A 20,140-nucleotide genomic window follows, 5' to 3' on the forward strand; every position below is an offset into this window, starting at 1 on the left:
CCCGATCAGCGACGCCTACGCCTCCTTGAGGCATTATTTATCCTCGAGCAGAAACCTTCCTTAATACGACACAGGAACGCTTCCTGCTGCCCACCTGTGTAAGGAAGACCCGCCCCCCCCCCCCCCACCCCCCCTCCAGACGAGAACACCAGCGCCCAGGACGGGGCCAATATCGAAGAGGTTGGTAGAAATACCAGGCGTTTACGTCATCACGGTCGCAGCCAATGAAAACCCGGCTCCAGGTGACGCAACACACCTGAGAAGATCAACGCCCCTCGAGAGTTTCCGACGCCTGGCCGCCAGCCAATGAAAAGTCGAGCACCCTCCGGGTCCTGCAGGAGCATCCATGAGCGCCCGCACGACCATGATATATAGCGAAGGACTCACCACTAAGGTAATTTTTACGGGCTGCTCTGTGAGCAAGAGCCCGTGCTGACACAAGGTCAGCTAAATCAAAAACAACAAACAACCACTAAGGTTACGGGCTGCTCTGTGAGCAAGAGCCCGTGCTGACACAAGGTCAGCTAAATCAAAAACAACAAACAACCACTAAGATTCAGTCCTCCAGCAACCATCGCTGTGACCATGCCCTGGCAGATCTGGGCGAAACGTCAGAGAGAGAGAGAGAGAGAGAGAGAGAGGGAAACTTGTAACAGTAATATATGTATATAGCAGTAATAAAGATCATTCAATATGACTACACTGGATTTAACGATCTCCTTTGGCACGTTGCTTGCCAGTTTCAGCAACATTGAGAAATCCTTAATAAGGAAAATAGAGAAGACTCTATACAAAATTAATGGAGCTGATGCAGCAATCCTTTTCAATAAGACTTGTTTAAAAGAGGGTCTACTCCCAAGATATTATTATTATTATTATTATTATTATTATTATTATTATTATTATTGATTGCAGCGGTCCACAATAATATCGCATGTGAAGTATATAAAGTGTTTAATGATAAGAGCTTTCGAACCCTGCACCAGGTTCATCCTTTGCTGAGGATGAACCTGGTACAGGGTTCGAAAGCTCTTATCATTAAACACTTTATATACTTCACATGCGATATTATTGTGGACCTGCAATCATTGTTATCATTTTCGACACTGAAAATTGTGCCCATTATTATTATTATTATATATGGGTGTGTTGTGTGTGTGTAATATTATCCGAGCTTGAGGCTGACATGAAGGATGACGCGAAATATATTCGGCTTAGCCAAAACATTCAAGTATGGATAAACTTGAGGAGCAAAAACCAACGGCTGATAGCTTATGAATTATCGCATTCCTTGAAAGAAATTTATATCCTGCTGAAAGTGATATATATCTGTATACCGTATATGTTTCTGTGCGGGGGGAAGAGAGTTTCACGGAGTTATATGGATGGAGGTATACCTCTAAGACTTGCATGGCCATCTGAGTAAACACCTTTAAAAAATGGAAATTGACCAGATATAAGATACATAACATGCGTGTGTCGATCACTTTTCCTAATCTGTTCCTGAACTGGTCGGTAGCGGAGCTTTTCGCTCATCAACTTGTCGTCAGATCCAAAAGGAGGCTATATCACATAATATGAAATTCCTACAGTGCAGTGGCTGGCGTTGAACCTTGTTAGTTCCACACCGAGAAAGAGTTAGGTTTAAATTTACTCTATTCTGCTAAAAAAAAAAAAAGAGAGAGAGAAATATGAAATCATGTTTTCCCTCTGTTCGTGACGTCGTCTTTTGTTGGCTAATAAACTATGCTTGTATATACACACACTCCATCCTTGACGCCATCTGTCCCATACTCTTTACTAGGGACGGGCTTTGACATTGGTCTCCTGAGCCACATCAAAATATATAGTCCTAAATGATGGGACAGCACTTTTCGTTGGTTTATTTGCTTTAAGAAAGAGGGGAGTTTAAAAAGGTGAATATCTTCTCTTTTGTGAATAAAACAAGTCCCTACCTTTTTCCGAGTAAATACTTCATGTCTGAGCGTTTCCAGAAAATGGGCGAAAAATGTCAAGTCTAACCTTCGAGTTCATGGGACGCCAGTTTTTAACAATACATCAGTCAGTAGTGGATGAATTAGTGAACTTGGAGCAGGAAAAAATATTGTCATTCTCTTATCATTTAATTTCTTTACTGAATTGTCGGGATGGTTTGATTAGAATTTTGAGTAGAATTTTAAACAGCTTTATTATTATTATTATTATTTTTTTTTTTTTTTTTTTTTTTTTTTTTTTTTTTTTTTTTTGGCTGTATCACAGTCCTCCAATTCGACTGGGTGGTATTTATGGTGTGGGGTTCCGGGCTGCATCCTGCCTCCTTAGGAGTCCATCACTTTTCTTACTATGTGCGCCGTTTCTAGGATCACGCTCTTCTGCATGAGTCCTGGAGCTACTTCAGCGTCTAGTTTTTCTAGATTCCTTTTCAGGGATCTTGGGATCGTGCCTAGTGCTCCTATGATTATGGGTACGATTTCCACTGGCATATCCCATATTCTTCTTATTTCTATTTTCAGATCTTGATACTTATCCATTTTTCCCTCTCTTTCTCTTCAACTCTGGTGTCCCATGGTATTGCGACATCAATGAGTGATACTTTCTTCTTGATTTTGTCAATCAACGTCACGTCTGGTCTATTTGCACGTATCACCCTATCCGTTCTGATACCATAGTCCCAGAGGATCTTTGCCTGATCGTTTTCTATCACTCCCTCTGGTTGGTGCTCGTACCACTTATTACTGCAAGGTAGCTGATGTTTCTTGCACAGGCTCCAGTGGAGGGCTTTTGCCACTGAATCATGCCTCTTTTTGTACTGGTTCTGTGCAAGTGCCGGCATTCGCTTGCTATGTGGTTTATGGTTTCATTTTTCGTATTGCACTTCCTACACATGGGAGAGATGTTATTTACGTCTATCGTTCTTTGAATATATCTGGTTCTTAGGGCCTGATCTTGTGCCGCTGTTATCATTCCTTCAGTTTCCTTCTTGAGCTCTCTCCTCTGTAGCCATTGCCATGTGTCATCGCTGGCTAGTTCTTTAGTCTGTCTCATGTATTGTCCGTGCATTGGTTTGTTGTGCCAGTCCTCTGTTCTGTCTGTCATTCTCCTGTCTCTGTATATTTCTGGGTCTTCGTCTACTTTTATTAGTCCTTCTTCTTCTTATTATTATTATTATTATATTAATTATTATTATTATTGTTGTTGTTGTTGTTGTATCACAGTCATCTTATTCGACTGGGTGGTTTTATATTGTGGTTTTTGTTGCATCCTGCCTCCTTAGGAATCCATCACTTTTCTTACTGTGCGCTGTTTCCAGGAGCACATTCTTCAGCATGAGTCCTGGAGCTACTTCTGCATATAGTTTTTTCAGGGATCTTGGGATCGTGCCTAGTGTTCCTATGATTATGGGTAAAATTTCCACTGGCATGTCCCATATCCTTCTTATTCCTATTTTCAGGTCTAGATACATATCAAGTTTTTCTGTCTTTCTCATCTATGTACTCTGGTGTCCCATGGTACAGCGACATCGATGAGTGATACTTTCATCTTGGTTTTGTCAATCTACGTCACATCTGGTCTATTGGCACGTATCACCCTATGATACCATAGTCCCAGAGGATTTTTGCCTGATCGTTTTCTATCACTCCCCCAGGTTGATGCTCGTACTACTTATTATTATTATTATATTCAAAATGACCAGGTATTCACATGTAGCAGCTGTAAAAGGCTATTAAAGCCATCTTAATTTGGTCTACACATACATTACATTACGTATACCCAGTTAGAGAGAGATTGACTATGTTACTACCCTACCCTACCCCCCCCCCCCCCCCCCCCCCCCCCCCCCCCCCCCCCCCCCCCCCCCCCCCCCCCCCCCCCCCCCCCCCCCCCCCCCCCCCCCCCCCCCCCGGAAACTTCCACTGAATAGATTTCGTGAAAAGTGTCTGAGTAGCGAATAAAGGTTGAGTGAAAAAAAGATCAATCACCAAACATAAATGATGAAGTGTATAATATCGTTTTCTGCACCTGAGGATGCAGTTATAGTTTCCTGAGGATGCAGTTATAGTTTCCTTCACTGAGAATTCGGCAAATAATTCCTTTTTTTTTTTTTTATTGGTGCGTGTGTAGGAAATTTAACGGGTGGACAATGTCGCTTTAGGGATTTAAAAGCAATAGGTTTATGTTACTACCAGTATTTAGATTTAAATGTATTTCTTCAGTTTTTGCCGATTAAAAATTTTGAAATATTTTTTATTACCATTTTGATCAGATCATCATACTCAAATTTTTATCGACGCTATTGAATACGTTTAGGCTTTCTGGACGATCGAAATCATTCTCTCTCTCTCTCTCTCTCTCTCTCTCTCTCTCTCTCTCTCTCTCTCTCTCTCTCTCTCTCTCTGCTGGTGATGGAAGTTTCATTTGCGAGTGTTTTCATTTCCCTTAAGCCTAATCGATGTGTTGTGAGAGAGTTAAAGCCCTTCGTGTTAGTTCAAGGCGCGTGTGTTTTTGTTGATCTTAATCGCGCCCTAATCTTTCTCTTTAACGTCCGGCTGAGGAGTGAGAAGGCCCCTGGAGGAAGCGGAGAAGTGACATGAAATATGTTTTTGGGAACAGTTTTATAGTACTAGTAAATTTAGTTCTGAGAACGAAATGAGGAATAATGTTAAATGACCTGTAGTCTGGTTTGGTTTGTCACATTTTTTATGTGCTTTTAGATTATTCTCTGACGCTCTCGTGCACGTATTCACGAACGCACACACACAAAGGCATACACATTACATTCGCTTTATTTGCAGTTAAATCGGTAATTAAATCTTTTGCGCAGATATTCACAAAGGTATTGCATTTGTTGTTAGTCTCGGTGAAAGCTTGTATTGCATTACTTCTCCTTTTCCCATTATTTCCTTTTAAGTTTTGATGCTGACGCAATGAACTTTTAGACGTCGGAGAAGCTTCAGTTACTCCACAAGTTTGGCTAATCAAATTTCTGGGTGGCTATGACCAGTAAGCGTCTAATATACTTCTTGCGTAAGTACAGGAATGAGTACCATGTCGGCTGGTGTCAAGGAGATTACTTGGGGCTAAAAACTTGCCATTCCCTCTAGCAGAAAACATGCCCATGGCACACACACACACACACACACACACACACACACACACACACATATATATATATATATATATATATATATATATATATATATATGATATATATATATATGTATATATATATACATATATATATATATATACATATATACATATATACATACTTGTTTATATGTGTATGGATGTGTATATAATAAAAGTCTTTTGAGGTCAAACTAACCGAAAGTATTTCAGATCGAATAGAGTTAAAAGTAATTACCTAAATAGTTAGTTGAAATAATATTTGCACACGCACACACACATATATATATATTTATATATGTGTGTGTGTGTAAACATTATTTCAACTTATATATGTATAAATCAGTGGTAATATTCAACTGTTAGTTGCATAAAGTAAGGGTTAACTTTGCAATTTGTCATAGATTGTAATATATTAGGTGTACGCATAAATTGTTCGAAATGTAGAGCGAAGAATTTGAAATTATTCATGAAAAACTGGCCAATATGTGTCGAGCAAAGCAGCAAGCATCAAACTTGATTCTTACTTTGATGTGTGATATAACAGATTTTCAGATGATTATTCTGAAGTAGGAGTTCTTATCAATAAATACTATATCCCGAAAGTGTCTTGAACAGTGAACCAGATGTTGAATATCATAAATAAAGGTAACCTGTAGCAAGTGTTTTTAACTTGTGTCGTTCTGGTCCTTACGAAAACTAAAATTGGCAATTCTCTTTTAGTGTGACGATTGGGAGAGTGTCATAGTGATGTTATATCATGTGAAGAACTGTAAAATACTATAGTGTTTATTGAGCATGAAGATGCTGAAATAATGTGAACTGACTTGCATTTCGTGTTGTGAGAGTTTTGACTGACTTATCTTAAAACGAAAAAACGTCTGTTCTGAAAAAAAATAGACGCATGATTCACGAATGGAGGTATTGACAATACCATAGAACGGAAGGACTGTTATTAAAAACATAATATAGAGACGCATGGTGTTGGATACGGAAGGAGGTGCACTTAAACCACCAGCTTCTAAGGAACCTTGAGAGCTGGTGTTCTACTTCCTGCGAATATTATGCGCAGCGACAGCCGCGCGTGAATCGAAACAGAGCACAAAATGGAAGGAAGGAGAGTCTGGCTGTGCTCGGCGGCGGCCTCCATCATCTTCTTGATCCTTGCCTTGAGAATCCGAGGCTCGTCCTCGCTTAGCCTTTCGTCGCCATCCCGAGAAGGTAAGTTTGTTTTGGTTACGTCATCTCTCTCTCTCTCTCTCTCTCTCTCTCTCTCTCTCTCTCTCTCTCTCTCTCTCTCTTAAATGCTGTGGCATAAGGCAAGACATTTTTTGTGTCATAAGTTTAGATATTTTTGGTTCTCTTGGGTAGAGATTTTGTATTGTTTATTTGTTTGTGATGCTCTGCCGTCATCTTAATTTACGATGCCCTGATAACGGTTGGGGATGATTGACTTGTTTCCTAAATGTTTTTATATTCTGACTTAAACTGTTGGGTGAAGCTATTTGGCCTCTTCATAATGTTTAATTCCTTCATGGCCATGAATGATTAGTTAAGTATATCGCCGAATAAGGAATCATATAGATACGTAATTATTCAAGTTTGCTGATCTAATCTCTGGATAAAAGTAAAAATAATCTTGCGTAATATTTTTTTTAGCATTTTTGTCAAGCAGTGTGTAATTTAATCTCTCTCTCTCTCTTCTCTCTCTCTCTCTTTCTCTCTTCTCTCTCTCTCTCTCTCTCTGATTTTTTATTTCTTTTTCTGCGATATATGTTAAACTCCCTCTCCTTTGTTTTTTCTTTCTTCTCCCTCTCCTTTGTTTTTTCTTTCTTGTCCAATGTTTATTCGTTCTCCTTTTCTTTCTTACACACCAAGATTTCTCTCTCTCTCTCTCTCTCTCTCTCTCTCTCTCTCTCTCTCTCTCTCGTACTTTAGCGGTAATGTTGATGTTTGGGGACATATTTGTTTATGATCTGTAAGCGGGAATCATTAATTTTAATCTACTACTATCCAAATGATATATAAAACAAATAGAAATCACCAGTTTTTTTCTGAAAAACATTCGTGATGTAGTAGGTGCTACACGGCTAGGTACGTTGAAGGTAGTTGTAATTCCAAAAAGACTTTTGGGTAGTTGATCGTGTTTCCTTTTGCTTTATATTTCAGTTTTATTATTCACGTTATGTGTTCATGCGATTTTTTTATGCATTAATGTTGGTATTGGTGGTATATGAAAGTTAAACATTGCGAAATTTGCTTTAGATAATATGTTAGGTTAACATTTTCAGTGAATTATTTGGGCTTAAACTTTGTGTTCAGCACAGATCAGAGGATTATATTTAAATAAATCATACTTGACAGCATTTCTAGGGAAATCTAACGTTGCTGCGTGTATGATTCGCTTCTCTTAGTTCAGGAAAATTATGTATAAAACAAATACCGAAAGCGCGGTTATATTTCGAACTATTGATAACCAGATAACCCTGAAGCTTCATTAATCGTATGAATTAACTTTTAAAAAATATTTTGTGATATTTGATGATCACAGAGTACGACTAAATGGAATAAGAATTCCAAACAATTGTCATTTTCAGAGATCAGATGACATTATAAACAAAAAGAGGGGGGCGGCAGAGGAATTTGGAGTAGTTCCATAGGGCAGTCCTCAGTGGACCCTGATTTATATTTTATGAAAGGCAGCATGCCAAACATTACCCTGGCTAGGATACCCAAGTTGCCTAAAGAGGCTTTCCCAAGAATTGGGATGTTGTGTTGACAGTTTATTTTGGGGTTGAGAAGTTAGAGCAACATCTTGGCGGTGATTGAACTGCATTTTATCGTAAACATATGCCCGTTTTAATTTTTCTTTCTCGAGTCGAAACTCGTCTCGAAGGTTGCAAAAAAGCATGTATGCGTGTATGGATGGTTTTGTTTACATCAATATATATTTCAAAAGTTCGCCAACACGAATCACGTGTTGTATATATATATATATATATATATATATATATATATATATATATATATATATATATATATATATATATATATATATATATATATATATATATATATATATATATATATATATATATATTATAATTTAGAAATGAGTTATGTAGTAGACAAACGTAAAAACTATTTTTCAATCAGACATACTCGGTAGGTATTCTGTTGGTGATAGTGTTGATAAATTCATCATTCAAACTCTCAAACTATTATAATAAGGTAAAAATGACGATAGAGTATATACCACGTATGGAGGATGCTGTAAAATTTATGATTCCTGCAATGTATTTCAGTGTTATAAATGCCAGAAATTTGGTCATACTGCCGATAGTTGTAGCAAGACTCAGGTATGTGCCAAGTGTAGCCAGGAACACTGAACCAGGGATTGTAGTGTTAATACGTTAGTGTCATAACTGCTCAATGAGGAATTACAGTGATACGAATCATAGGACTTGAGATGAAAACTGTAAAGTATACAAGGAGGAGCTTACCAGGATAAAAAATAGAACCGATCATGGAGTCTAGCCCATTGGTTAAGTGTGGTCTGATAAATATTATATCGGTGGGGAATAAAACCATAAAGATTAGAAATCTTATTAATGAAATGGAATTAGATTTATGCTTATTAACGGAGACTTGGTTGCAGGGAAATATTAGTGATAACTCAAAGATTCAGGAGATGACGCCGTGTACTCATGATTTCTACCATGTACCAAGAAAGGATAAAACTGGAGGAGGAGTAGGTGTCTTCGTGTCGAAAACCTTTTCTAGGGTTTCTATCATGAATGAAATAGTATTTGAAACGTTTGAATATATCTATTTAAAACTGACAAGAAACAGTAAGGTATTGAATATAATATCATTGTATAGACCACCAGGGAGTAATATGAAGAAATTCATTGAAGAATTTAGTGTTCTTGTGGGTGTGGTAGACGATATTAAAAATACATTAATTGGTAGAGACTTTAATTGTTGGGTAGATGATGAAAATGATAACAAGGCTAAAGAACTCAAGGAAGTATTTGAGAAGTTTAATTTAATAAACAGTGTTTTGGTATCAACGTCAGTAGGTGGTCATATACTCGACTTGGTCATATGTGGGAAAGATTCTGACCTAATAAGAAACCTTGAAGTTGAACCAGACTTTAAGATCTCAAAAACACATAAACTCATCACTTTTGATGTTAATATAAATTGCATCAGAGTACTGAAGAAATGGATAGGGAACGGGAAAATTTCGATGCTGAGAATTTTATTGAAGTTAGTGTAGCGCAAATGTCTTGTGAGAACATGCAATGTGAACATTTGGTAGATAGAGAATGTGTTGGGTGTTATACCAAAAAATATAATGACAATTTTGGAAAAATGTATGATACCAAGTTGTCCTATACAGAGCAAACAAATAGTTGTACACGAAAATGTTAGATGGTATAATAGTGAGCTATTAAAGGCAAAAAGACATAGACGTAAGATTGAAGGTAGATGGAAAAGAGCCAAATCCTCACAAGCCAGAAATCTATATAATAAGGCCAGAAATGACTATAACATCCTGTTAGAAAAAACAAAAAGAAAATTCTACAACGACGAAAGTAAAAAAAAAAAAACTAATAACATGAGGGAGTTTCACAAAAATCTAGATGATTTGATGGGATTAAAGAAGAAATATGTCTTGCCTGAAAATGTCTGTGCTGAGAAATTTGCTATATTCTTTAATGAAAAAATTGATAAAATTTATAGAGGTTTCCCCGAAAATCAGCTAGAAGGACAGTCAGTTCCAGTGAAGGAGGGTAAGAAGTTAAAAAATTTAAGGAAATAAATATGCGTGACTTGTTAAAGGTTATGAGAGAGATGAAGAATACATATTGTGGAAATGACCCTTTCCCAAATAGTTTAATAAGTGAAGCTCCAAACAAGCAAGTTGTATATAATATTTACCTAAATATAATTAACCTAAGTATATCACAATCCAGTTTTCCTAGCTGTGAAAAAACTGCGTTGATCAAACCAATATACAAAGGAAAAGGTGATGTAAACGAACTAAATTCATATAGGCCCATTTCAAATTTATCTTACATGTCGAAGCTTATTGAAAAAAATCATAAGTGAGCAATTATGGGCGCATATTGATGAGTTAGAGGTATTCCCGGAAAATCAATCGGCCTACAGAGCTAATCACTCTACAGAAACTACCTTATGCTCAATAATGAATGATATGATAGGTCTTCTTGATGAAGGAAAGTGTGGAATTTTGATTATGTTAGATCTTAGTGCTGCCTTCGATACTGTTGTGCACGAGTACTTACTTGACGACTTAGAGTCCATTGGAGTGACTGAGGAAGCACTGGAATTTTTGCGAAGCTACTTAACGAACAGGAAGACTATTGTAGAAGTTTCTGGAAACCGATCTAGTGAGAGAATTCTTATGAAAGGTGTACCACAGGGTAGTGTTCTGGGCCCTATCTTGTTCAACATATATACTATCGAGCTATCACATATCTTGAAAAAACAAAAAGTGGGCTTTAAACTATATGCAGATGATACTCAGTTTTACCTTTCAATTTCAACAACACAAGATACAATGAAGAAAATTGATGAGATAATGACTGAAATAAAAACATTGGATGCAGTGGAAAAGGCTTAAATTAAATGATGATAAAACTGAATGTGTTTTTTGGCACAAAGGTGGCTTTGAAGAATTACCAGTTATTTCAAAGTATAAAAATTGGTGACGCTGATGTTAGGATTGTGCCTGTTGGGAAAAATTTGGGTGTACTGATGGATTGTAATTTGTCAATGAGGGATCAAATAGTGAATACAGTGAAAGTGTGGAACTATCACCTGAGAAACATAGCATTTATTAGAAAATATTTAACAGAGGGCAGTATAAAAATTTTAGTGATGAGTCACGTAATATCAAGGCTTGATTATTGCAATTTTCTGTACTATAAATTGCCCAATACACTACTAAGAAAGCTTCAAAATGTGCAAAACCGGGCGGCTAGACTGATAAAAGGCATTAAATTTCGGGAGAGAATAACTCCTGCACTGATCGGTCTACATTGGTTACCTGTTAAGGCTAGAATTGAATTAAAGATTTGTTTGTTGACTTACAAGGCACTTACAAGTGATAAGCCTAAATATCTTCGTGATTGCTTGGTCCCTTACTCTCAAGTTACTAACGCTGCTGTAAGAGTTAGACATGCTGATGACCCATATAGACTATTCGAAATTAGAGTGAATCATGCAATAGGAGGAAGAACTTTTTGTTATGCTGCACCTAGACTCTTCAACGACCTTTCACTTGATGTCAAGAATAGCAAAAATGTGGCAGTTTTCAAGAAAAACCTGAAGACTTATCTCTTTGGAAAGTGTTATAATAGTGATCAGAAAACTATTAAGCCTGAATACAAATGCTAGCGAATACTGAAAAGATACAGAGCAAAATATAAACTGGAAAGAAATTATTTTCACACATCAAGGCCCGCCTGAACAGACTCTTAGTGTTTGATGGAGGGCGAGAAATAAACCCCTAAAAGTAAAAGTACAAGTAAGGTACATACTTGTCAAAGGTTTGATCATGCAAGCTTTATTTGCCTTATATGTGTGTGGTTTTTTTTTCAGCACAGGGATTTTTTACCCCAAAACCTGTCAAATTATGTGCCACAGTCTCAGAGGATTTTTGTCCTTAGAATTATTTATCCAAGTTTTCAAGTCACCCCAAGCTCGAAGGCTATTTAAATGTTGTCAAAATTTGTGACGAAATCTTCGAATTTTCTTTGCACAGAAGCCTGTTAGTTTTAGGCGTATGTACATGAAACTTTCTTTGAAATGTCATGATAAGCTCTGTCTAAAATTTCTGTCACAGCCCAAGGATGAACTTCTTTGATAAGATTTTGCGACGGTTTTCGGAGTACAATTAAGATTTTAAATATTCAAGTTTATAGACCTCCAACATACGTTAAAACCCTCGTGACTTTTGTCCAAGTGAATCTACAGCAGACCTTGGCCCAAAAAACAGTGGAGTTATTTGTTAACTCAGATTTGCAAGTTAATATGACATGCATACTTGGAAGAAATTTCATCCCGGGATGCGTGCAAGTTCCTCTTACATTGTTTTTGAATTCAGTATTCGCTGCTTCATTCTTGCAGATTACCAAGGATTTTCAGAGAGATTATTGAAGAAGACAAATTAAAAAATTAGATTATTTTTCATGGCTATGAACTGATATCATCTTTCGTTTTCATTGTTTGAGATAAAAGTATTTTCTTTATTTCATCATGTTCACGTTCTTATGTCTCAAGAAATTTACGCACCAAAATACCTTTTTTTTTCTGCATATGTTATTAAAGAAACGAAAACCAGATTGGGTGATTTTCGCCAGAACCAGAGGCATCTTGGGCTGCTTCGTGACCTCCAAATTTAAAAGAGCTTCCTTGTGGTCCTGAGATTCAGGCCGTACCAAGAAAATATTTAGAGGTTATTTGAGACCCCATAAATCCAGAGGCTACTAAGAGTTTTTAGGAGCGTTTGTGACCTCCTCCTAGAATCTAGAATTGTGACATCTTTAGCATGAAGGAATTCACCTCAAGTTACATAGCATTAATAACAGTAATCATGCCAACTAGAATTCTCCCAGGGACTTGCTCTTCTTGAAGGCTGTAATCAAGCAAATTATTATGCAGGGTTTTTGAGAGAGAGAGAGAGAAAAGGGGGGAGGGGGTGTTCATATATGTTGTGCATGTATTCAGGTCAGCATGAGGTAACCTTGACAAATAATAAAGATGAACATCATGTGACCGTTGCTCTTTATCTCCGCTTGTCATGTTGACTCATCTGGACTGGCTGTTTTTATTTTGAGTTTTTGTCATTAGCGAGAAGGAATATTAGTCATGATGATAATTTTTGAGGCTCGTTTATTTTACTAACTCTATCTGCTTCTTTTTTTATGAGGGTGCTGGTTGCTAGGCCTCATTTTTCATGTGTTTTTATTTTTTTTCATTTGAAAAGGTCAAAGCGAGGTCTGGTGCATATACACATTCAAGCACAAAGCAATTACGATTTTTTGTGATATGTTGAATAATTAGGAAGTAGATCCGTGCATGTAGGTGCAGCTAATTTATTTCATGAATGCGTGCATGCATACATGAATTTATGCATATAAGACCATAAAGTCATGGATTTTATGTGCTGATGGAGCGAATCCATTTCCTCGTTCTCGCTCGTATTTCAGACTCCCCTTCGGTGCATGGAAAAATATATTTTCACGGCCAATTTACTTCATTAGCCACCCTTCCTCTTTTTTATGGCCCCAAAAACTTATAAGCTGATTGGGCCGAGCACATTTTTCATGTGCTGTCATATCATTTCACCTCACAAAAAGTGATTTGGTTCATACCGCGATTGACCGTATCGCCCCTTGCTTTCTAGTTCTGCTTGAGAACTTCCGCGTTTTTTATCTATATATATATATATAATATACTTAATATAACTAAATACATACATACATACACGAATTAATCTACAAATGTCTTTTAATATCATGTCTGTGTGTGTGCTTGTTTACGCGTGCTTCCGCGTGTGTGCAATGCGTAAATCAATTATATCTCAGTTTAGAGATGAGTAATGCATTATGCGATGGCTCTGTACATTTATTTTGTTTCCAGTAGATACTTTACCTCCTGTCGTAACCAATTTCAATTTCAAGGGTTGATCAATAAAAGTGATGACTGCTTCATATTTATGGTATCTGTAGTTATTCATTTTCATATTCACAGTGAATACATTCATCATTTCCCAGTTTATCTTGCAGTATCTCAATGATACCAAATATTCTAATAATATCGGTAATATTTCATGGAAAAATAACCACATGCTTATGTATGTGTTACAGATATTAGATAAATCATTTATAAACCCATCTCTAGTTTACTTAGTATTATTGCAATATTGTTTCAATTTTGTTTTTTATGTAAATAAATGATTTGTTCTGTTATCTGGTGACTTCGTGACCATATGAACAATCTTGTCACCTTGTATCTTTGTCTGTTTCAGGTGTTTGCCATCATGGAGGTCTTACTTTTCCGGTGAGTACTTTTTAAAATTTTCCAGTCTTATAATATAGTTACATGAGACAAGAAAGCTGGAGACGAGTGGAGATTTGTGGAAGTGAAAGCACTCGAAAGACATGTATCGCAGGATTTCATAAGTGGCAGGGCCAAGAAGTTATCTTAGGTTCCCCTTCAAGCTTGCCATTTTATGTGCATCTTGAGTCTTGCCAAGTCTTTATCTTAAACTTTGAATACGCAAACTTGGACAATATGCATTGTGTAAATACCTGTTTTCAGATTTTTGGATTCATAGTTAACATGATACAAACTTCTGTTTATTTTTAAATCGGTTTCTGTCTTATTTATCTTTGTTTAGTTTGCAAATGAATTTTGAATTGTTTCATCTTTTATTTGAACGTGTATTATAACGCGTTTTCTTATTAAAATCGTTATAATGCTACAACTTATTATTCAAAATGAACAAACATGGGAAGGGATTAACTGTGGGGTTAAAAAGACAAGTACCTCAAGCGCTGTTTGGCACCAATAACAGTTTTTCATAAAATAAGTATACTTTCTTTTCAATGACGAGCCCAGAGCAACGGGAAAGACAATCTGTTACCCGTATCCAGCGCGGGCCCGATGCAAATAACGCAGTAGTAAATAGGAAATAATCCCATCTTGACTTTCAAGGAAGCAGTCGAAACGCCAGTTTAAATCGAATCTTCGTAACGGTCGATCTGCCATTTTATTATAATACGGCAAGTAAATGAGAGTTAAGTCTACAAGATAAATGAATGCCAGGAAAAACTAAACTTCAAGGTTCGGCGTACTTTCTTAACCTTTGATTCCTAGCTCCGGAATTTTCCGGCTGCTTCACTTTTCCCTCTCTAACAAGACTTCTTAAGCTGTACGCGTGTGCTCTAACTTGTAGAAATTAGTGAAATACTACTACTAATAATAATAATGATTATAATTTTTTTAATATGCTGGTGAAAGCACAGCTAAATTGCCGGCTTCCATAAAAAAAAAAGTTATCAGGTCTCGTCTAATTTGAGAGGCAGCTGGAACAAGACCTTGGCTGGAACGCTGATTATATGTTGATGCATCTTCGGCCTCTGAATATTTACACGTCCCTTGCCTCTGCCGTTCATTAGCGAATTTAAAAACTTAATAATAATAGTAATCATAATGATAATAATAATAATATAAAAGTGAATAATGTTTGCCAATGAGATTAATAACAACATCAGTGATGACGATGGGTTTTGTAACGATTTCACCGAGGACATCAATCAGCCTTTATTGTAACCTATTATTTTCCCTTCAGCGTTCGTCACAATTTATCTTGATGTCTGTCATGACGATGCTTCGAATCCTGCTCCATGAATGGTAGTGGTGTCGTACTGAGAGCCGAGTATAGAAAGCGAATATTTTGCCGTCTTTCAAGTGATCGTCAACATCGCCTATTGGCTTATCCTACCTCCAAGGATACCCAGGAACTCGCTTTGCTTGTTTTTAACTTGAGCACTCGCAGATTAGTGATTTTTGAATTTTAAATTAGTGGTGAGTTTGAATAACTAATTGTGCTCGAGCAATATCGACGGTAGTCTAACCCGCTATTTGACACATTTCCAGTGCATTGGTGTAGAAAACTCTAGGGTCCGAGACAAACCAATTTCAAAACTTCATTACCACCCAAGTTTTGTAATGTTCAATATTCAATTATGTGTATATATATATATATATATATATATATATATATATATATATATATATATATACATGTGTGTGTATATATGTATATATATATATATATATATATTTGTGTATATGTATATGTTTGTATGCATATATAAAACCATTGAATCAGTCATAGTTTATATAAGGTAGATCCTAGTAGGGTTGTACCATTCATTATTCATCAAAGGTCTATTTCAAAAATTTATATATATATATATATATATATATATATATATATATATATCTATATATATATATATATATATATATATACATGCATATAAATATATTTTATAAAATTTTATACATAGTTCCTTGCTGGGCGAGGGGTTTTCGCGTTCGGCTGCCAATCCGGTGGTCCGAAGTTTGAATCCCGGCTCGGCCAACGCGGAATCAAAGGAATTTATTTCTAGTGATAATAGTTCATTTCTCGATTTAGTGTGGTTCGGATCCCACAATGAGCTGTAGGTCCCGTTGCTAGGTGACCAATTGGTTCCTAGGAGAGCTGTTAATCAGCTCAGTGGTGTGGTAAAGCTAAGATATACTTAACTTTATACATACACACGCACTATGCATATACTATATATAGTATATATATATATATATATATATATATATATATATATATATATATATATATATATCACGCACTATGCATATACTATATATATATATATATATATATATACACACATATATATATATATATATCTCATTCCTAATATAAGGTAAGTCTTAATAGGGTCGTACCGTCCAATATTCATCAGGAGTTGCAAAAGGAATCTCCGTAAACTAATTAGATGTCCAGCTTAGTTCAACACAGCCATGTATTATTCATTGTTGAAAACATTCAGTCTCCTTTCAGACGGACATACTTAGACAACTCCTTAGACTTATTAATGCTTGTACAGATAACTTACTTTTTTTTTTTTTACTCGTTCTCCAGAATGGAAGTTCCTGGCGTCCGGGGCCGTGTCAGAGATGCGAGTGCAAGGGCTGGGTGAGCCTGTGCCAAGAAGAGAAGTGCTTCGATCCTTTCTGCCCTTCGACGCACACTCTACATCGCCATCCGGTAGAGTGCTGCCCTTACTGCAAACCGCCACTTCTTCCCTGTCTCGCTGGACAGGATGTTTATCAGGTAATCTCCCGTAGGGGGTTTGTGCCGTCAGTGCACTGTAGGCATTACTTAAGGTTCTTTGCTGCGTCCCTTCAACCCCTTGCTCCAACCTCTTTCATTCCTTTTACTATACTTCCGTTCATATTTTCTTTCTTGCTCCTTACTTTCCTCCTGTTGCACCTTGCAAACCTTTTTACTGTCGGTTTCCGTTTCAGCGCTTGGCCTTTGGCCTATACTCAGTATTCGGTTCTATATTAAGAAATCCTTCACGAGTGAGGTAATCCCCCAGAAGCATAGGTGCAATGAGTATGTATTTTGGTTTTGAAATTAAAGAGAGATTTTTGTCCTTCCCGAGAGATCACCTTGGAGTTACAACGCTAAACTCTTGCATCTCTCTAGTATCAGTTATCACAGGTGGCGTTCTGACATGATTCAACTTTTGATACGTAAGTTGGATTCCCCGGCGTTCTTTGCGGATCCTTCATCTCTAAAGGAAGATGTTTTATGTTTTTCTCTTTTTATTTGTTTATTTTTATGCATGATAGGCAGTAAAGCTCTCAGATCCGTCTTCCGTGTGATGTAACAAAAATTACAATGCTAAACAGAGTTTATATACTGAATATAAGTTAAAAGATCCAGTTTGGAGAATTATGCTGTTCTATTCCGATATATATAATACAGGAAGAAAGGAACTATTATATTATGAGCACTATATTACCAAACCATTTAATGTGTTATATATATATATATATATATATATATATATATATATATATATATATATATATATATATGTGTGTGTGTGTGTGTGTGTGTGTATATATATGTATATACTATATATATATATATAATATATTATATATAGTATAATATATATAGTACATAACATACGATATATAGATATATTATATATATATAATTATAATTAATACATAAAATATAAATAAATTAAATATATATATATATATCTATATTATATTATATAATAATATTTATATTTTATATATCTTTATATATTATTATATATATATCTATTATATTATAATTATATAATATAGGAACACATTAAGGGTGGTATATAGTGCTCATAATATAATAGTTCCATTCTTCCTGTATTATCTTTATTCGAGGCTTTCTCTTTACTTGATATCCAGAGGTTTGTTGACTGACATTTCAGTAGTGCAACAGCAGTGATCATGCATAGTGAGACTTTTAATAAAAATCAAATCTTTCTTTGACGATTAATGAAATGTGTTCGTATAAACTCAGCTCTTGCTGCTTATTAATGTTAGGTTTTAAATTTTGTGATGCCAAACGTGTTTTTATTTTATATTGTTTTGTAAATTTGTAATATTTCATATATTTGACGCACATGAGGATTATATTTGTTTTTCAAATATATTTTAGGTTTCATATTTCAGAGCGCTTATTTGAGGGCATGTGAAGTAGTACATCTTTTCATGATCGGTGTAATTGAACAGTTCTGGAAAGTTTGTATCAATCGACTTGTGTTGTTTTGAATTCATACCGCTATTTTTCCTTTAATTACCATTGAAGTGGAAAAATTTTCAGTGAAAAATATATGAGGTTATTTTTCATTGGAATTTTGGATCATTTGTCAATTGATTGAAAATAAGATCTCGGGGATGGTTTATGTTTGTTTGATTTAAGGCTAAAGGAGTTTTTTTTTAAAGGCTAAAAGCATTTACCTCCAGAGAGAGAGAGAGAGAGAGAGAGAGAGAGAGAGAGAGAGAGAGAGAGAGAGAGAGAGAGAGAGAGAGAGAGAGAGAGAGAGATTATTAGTTTTATCAGTTTCTACTTTACATAGGAGAGCAACCTGTTGCTGTTGTTGATGACAACTCGGGTCTGTTACCAGCACTCTGGGCTTTGCTCTTGGTGCAACCTTGTAAAAATTGCAAGCCCTATATAGAGCTTGATTATTATTATGACATTATTATTATTATTTATGTAAGCACTTTTCCTCACTCAAAAATCTGGTCCCTTCGTCAGGACGGAGAGGTGTGGTCTTCCGGGGGCTGTGAAGAATGTCGTTGCGTCAACGGAACGGTATCTTGCGGCCACGTACATTGCGACGACCCCAAGTGCTCGGAGGGTCAGGTCGCTCTTCGTCAGGAAGGGCAGTGTTGCCCCGAGTGTGTTTCCCTAGGAAGTAAGTGCTTTAATTTTTTTTAGGGTGGGATTAAATTATTAAAAAATGGATACGATGCATACATTCGTGTTCAGACGTACTTGAATACATGTGTATATTTTTTTATGGCAAAACCAATTCTTCAAGAAAGAGAGTGGCTCCAGTCAGAACTATGGCTGTAATCGCTATTTCATTTATATGATGCTAAAAAAAATATTGCTCAGTTGTAAGTCATAGTAAGCCCCACCAACAACATCGCCTTCATATACTACGAGCTTTTCACCCACATTTAGGACATCATTTCATCCCGTCTTAATATCGAGGCCATTTCATTCAAATATTGATATTTCATGCTTCTAACATTTTTTACTTACATTTTTTGCCACTGGTTTAATTCCTCTTAGCCAGCCACTTTGTCTTCCCTCTTTTTCTTGATGCAGCCTCTGCCCATCTTCCAGTGGGGCATGCCTTCTCGTCCTCATTAACAATGTAGTCTGCTCTTGTCCCTTAAATAATACTAATAAACACTTTTCACTTTAATCTCTGTTCCAGTTAGAATCACCCTTTTTGATGACCAAATATTACAACTCGATTCATTCTTTGGTTTCAGGACCGTGTAAAGTAGGCAGCGAAGTTCACATAGACGGGAGCTTCTGGTCTCCAGCGCCCTGTTCCCATTGTCGGTGCAGCGATGGCAGGGTCCAGTGTTACGTCCCTGACTGCCCCTTACTCGCGTGTCCCTTGAACTTCTCGCTGCAACTTCGCGAAGGATCTTGTTGTCCTACTTGTCAGGGAAAGACTTGTCATCGAAATGGCACAGTGTATATGGTAATTAATGAGTAAGAGACATTTGTGTATGCCTTTAGAGACCGGAATGCGTGACACTGAGTCGAAAGGTGTTTCTTTGAGTCTTTTACATTATTTTAGATTAGATAGGCACGTGT

At 36.4% G+C, this 20,140-nt stretch overlaps 1 protein-coding gene across 2 annotated transcripts in view; it reads left to right on the forward strand.

Annotated features, from left to right (window-relative positions):
- The window catches only part of LOC135225699 (extracellular matrix organizing protein FRAS1-like), a 409,627-nt gene that overhangs the window by 274,251 nt on the left and 115,236 nt on the right, over positions 1–20,140 (forward strand). For both annotated transcript variants that reach the window (XM_064265056.1, XM_064265057.1), the window contains exons 2-6: positions 5,851–6,348; positions 14,192–14,223; positions 16,877–17,068; positions 19,058–19,217; positions 19,807–20,024. In XM_064265056.1, coding sequence (XP_064121126.1) covers positions 6,234–6,348; positions 14,192–14,223; positions 16,877–17,068; positions 19,058–19,217; positions 19,807–20,024 — 717 coding nt within the window. In that variant the 5' untranslated portion in view covers positions 5,851–6,233. The remainder of the gene's footprint in view (positions 1–5,850; positions 6,349–14,191; positions 14,224–16,876; positions 17,069–19,057; positions 19,218–19,806; positions 20,025–20,140) is intronic.

Source organism: Macrobrachium nipponense, chromosome 13 (assembly GCF_015104395.2).
Source record: "Macrobrachium nipponense isolate FS-2020 chromosome 13, ASM1510439v2, whole genome shotgun sequence".
NCBI lineage: Eukaryota > Metazoa > Arthropoda > Malacostraca > Decapoda > Palaemonidae > Macrobrachium > Macrobrachium nipponense.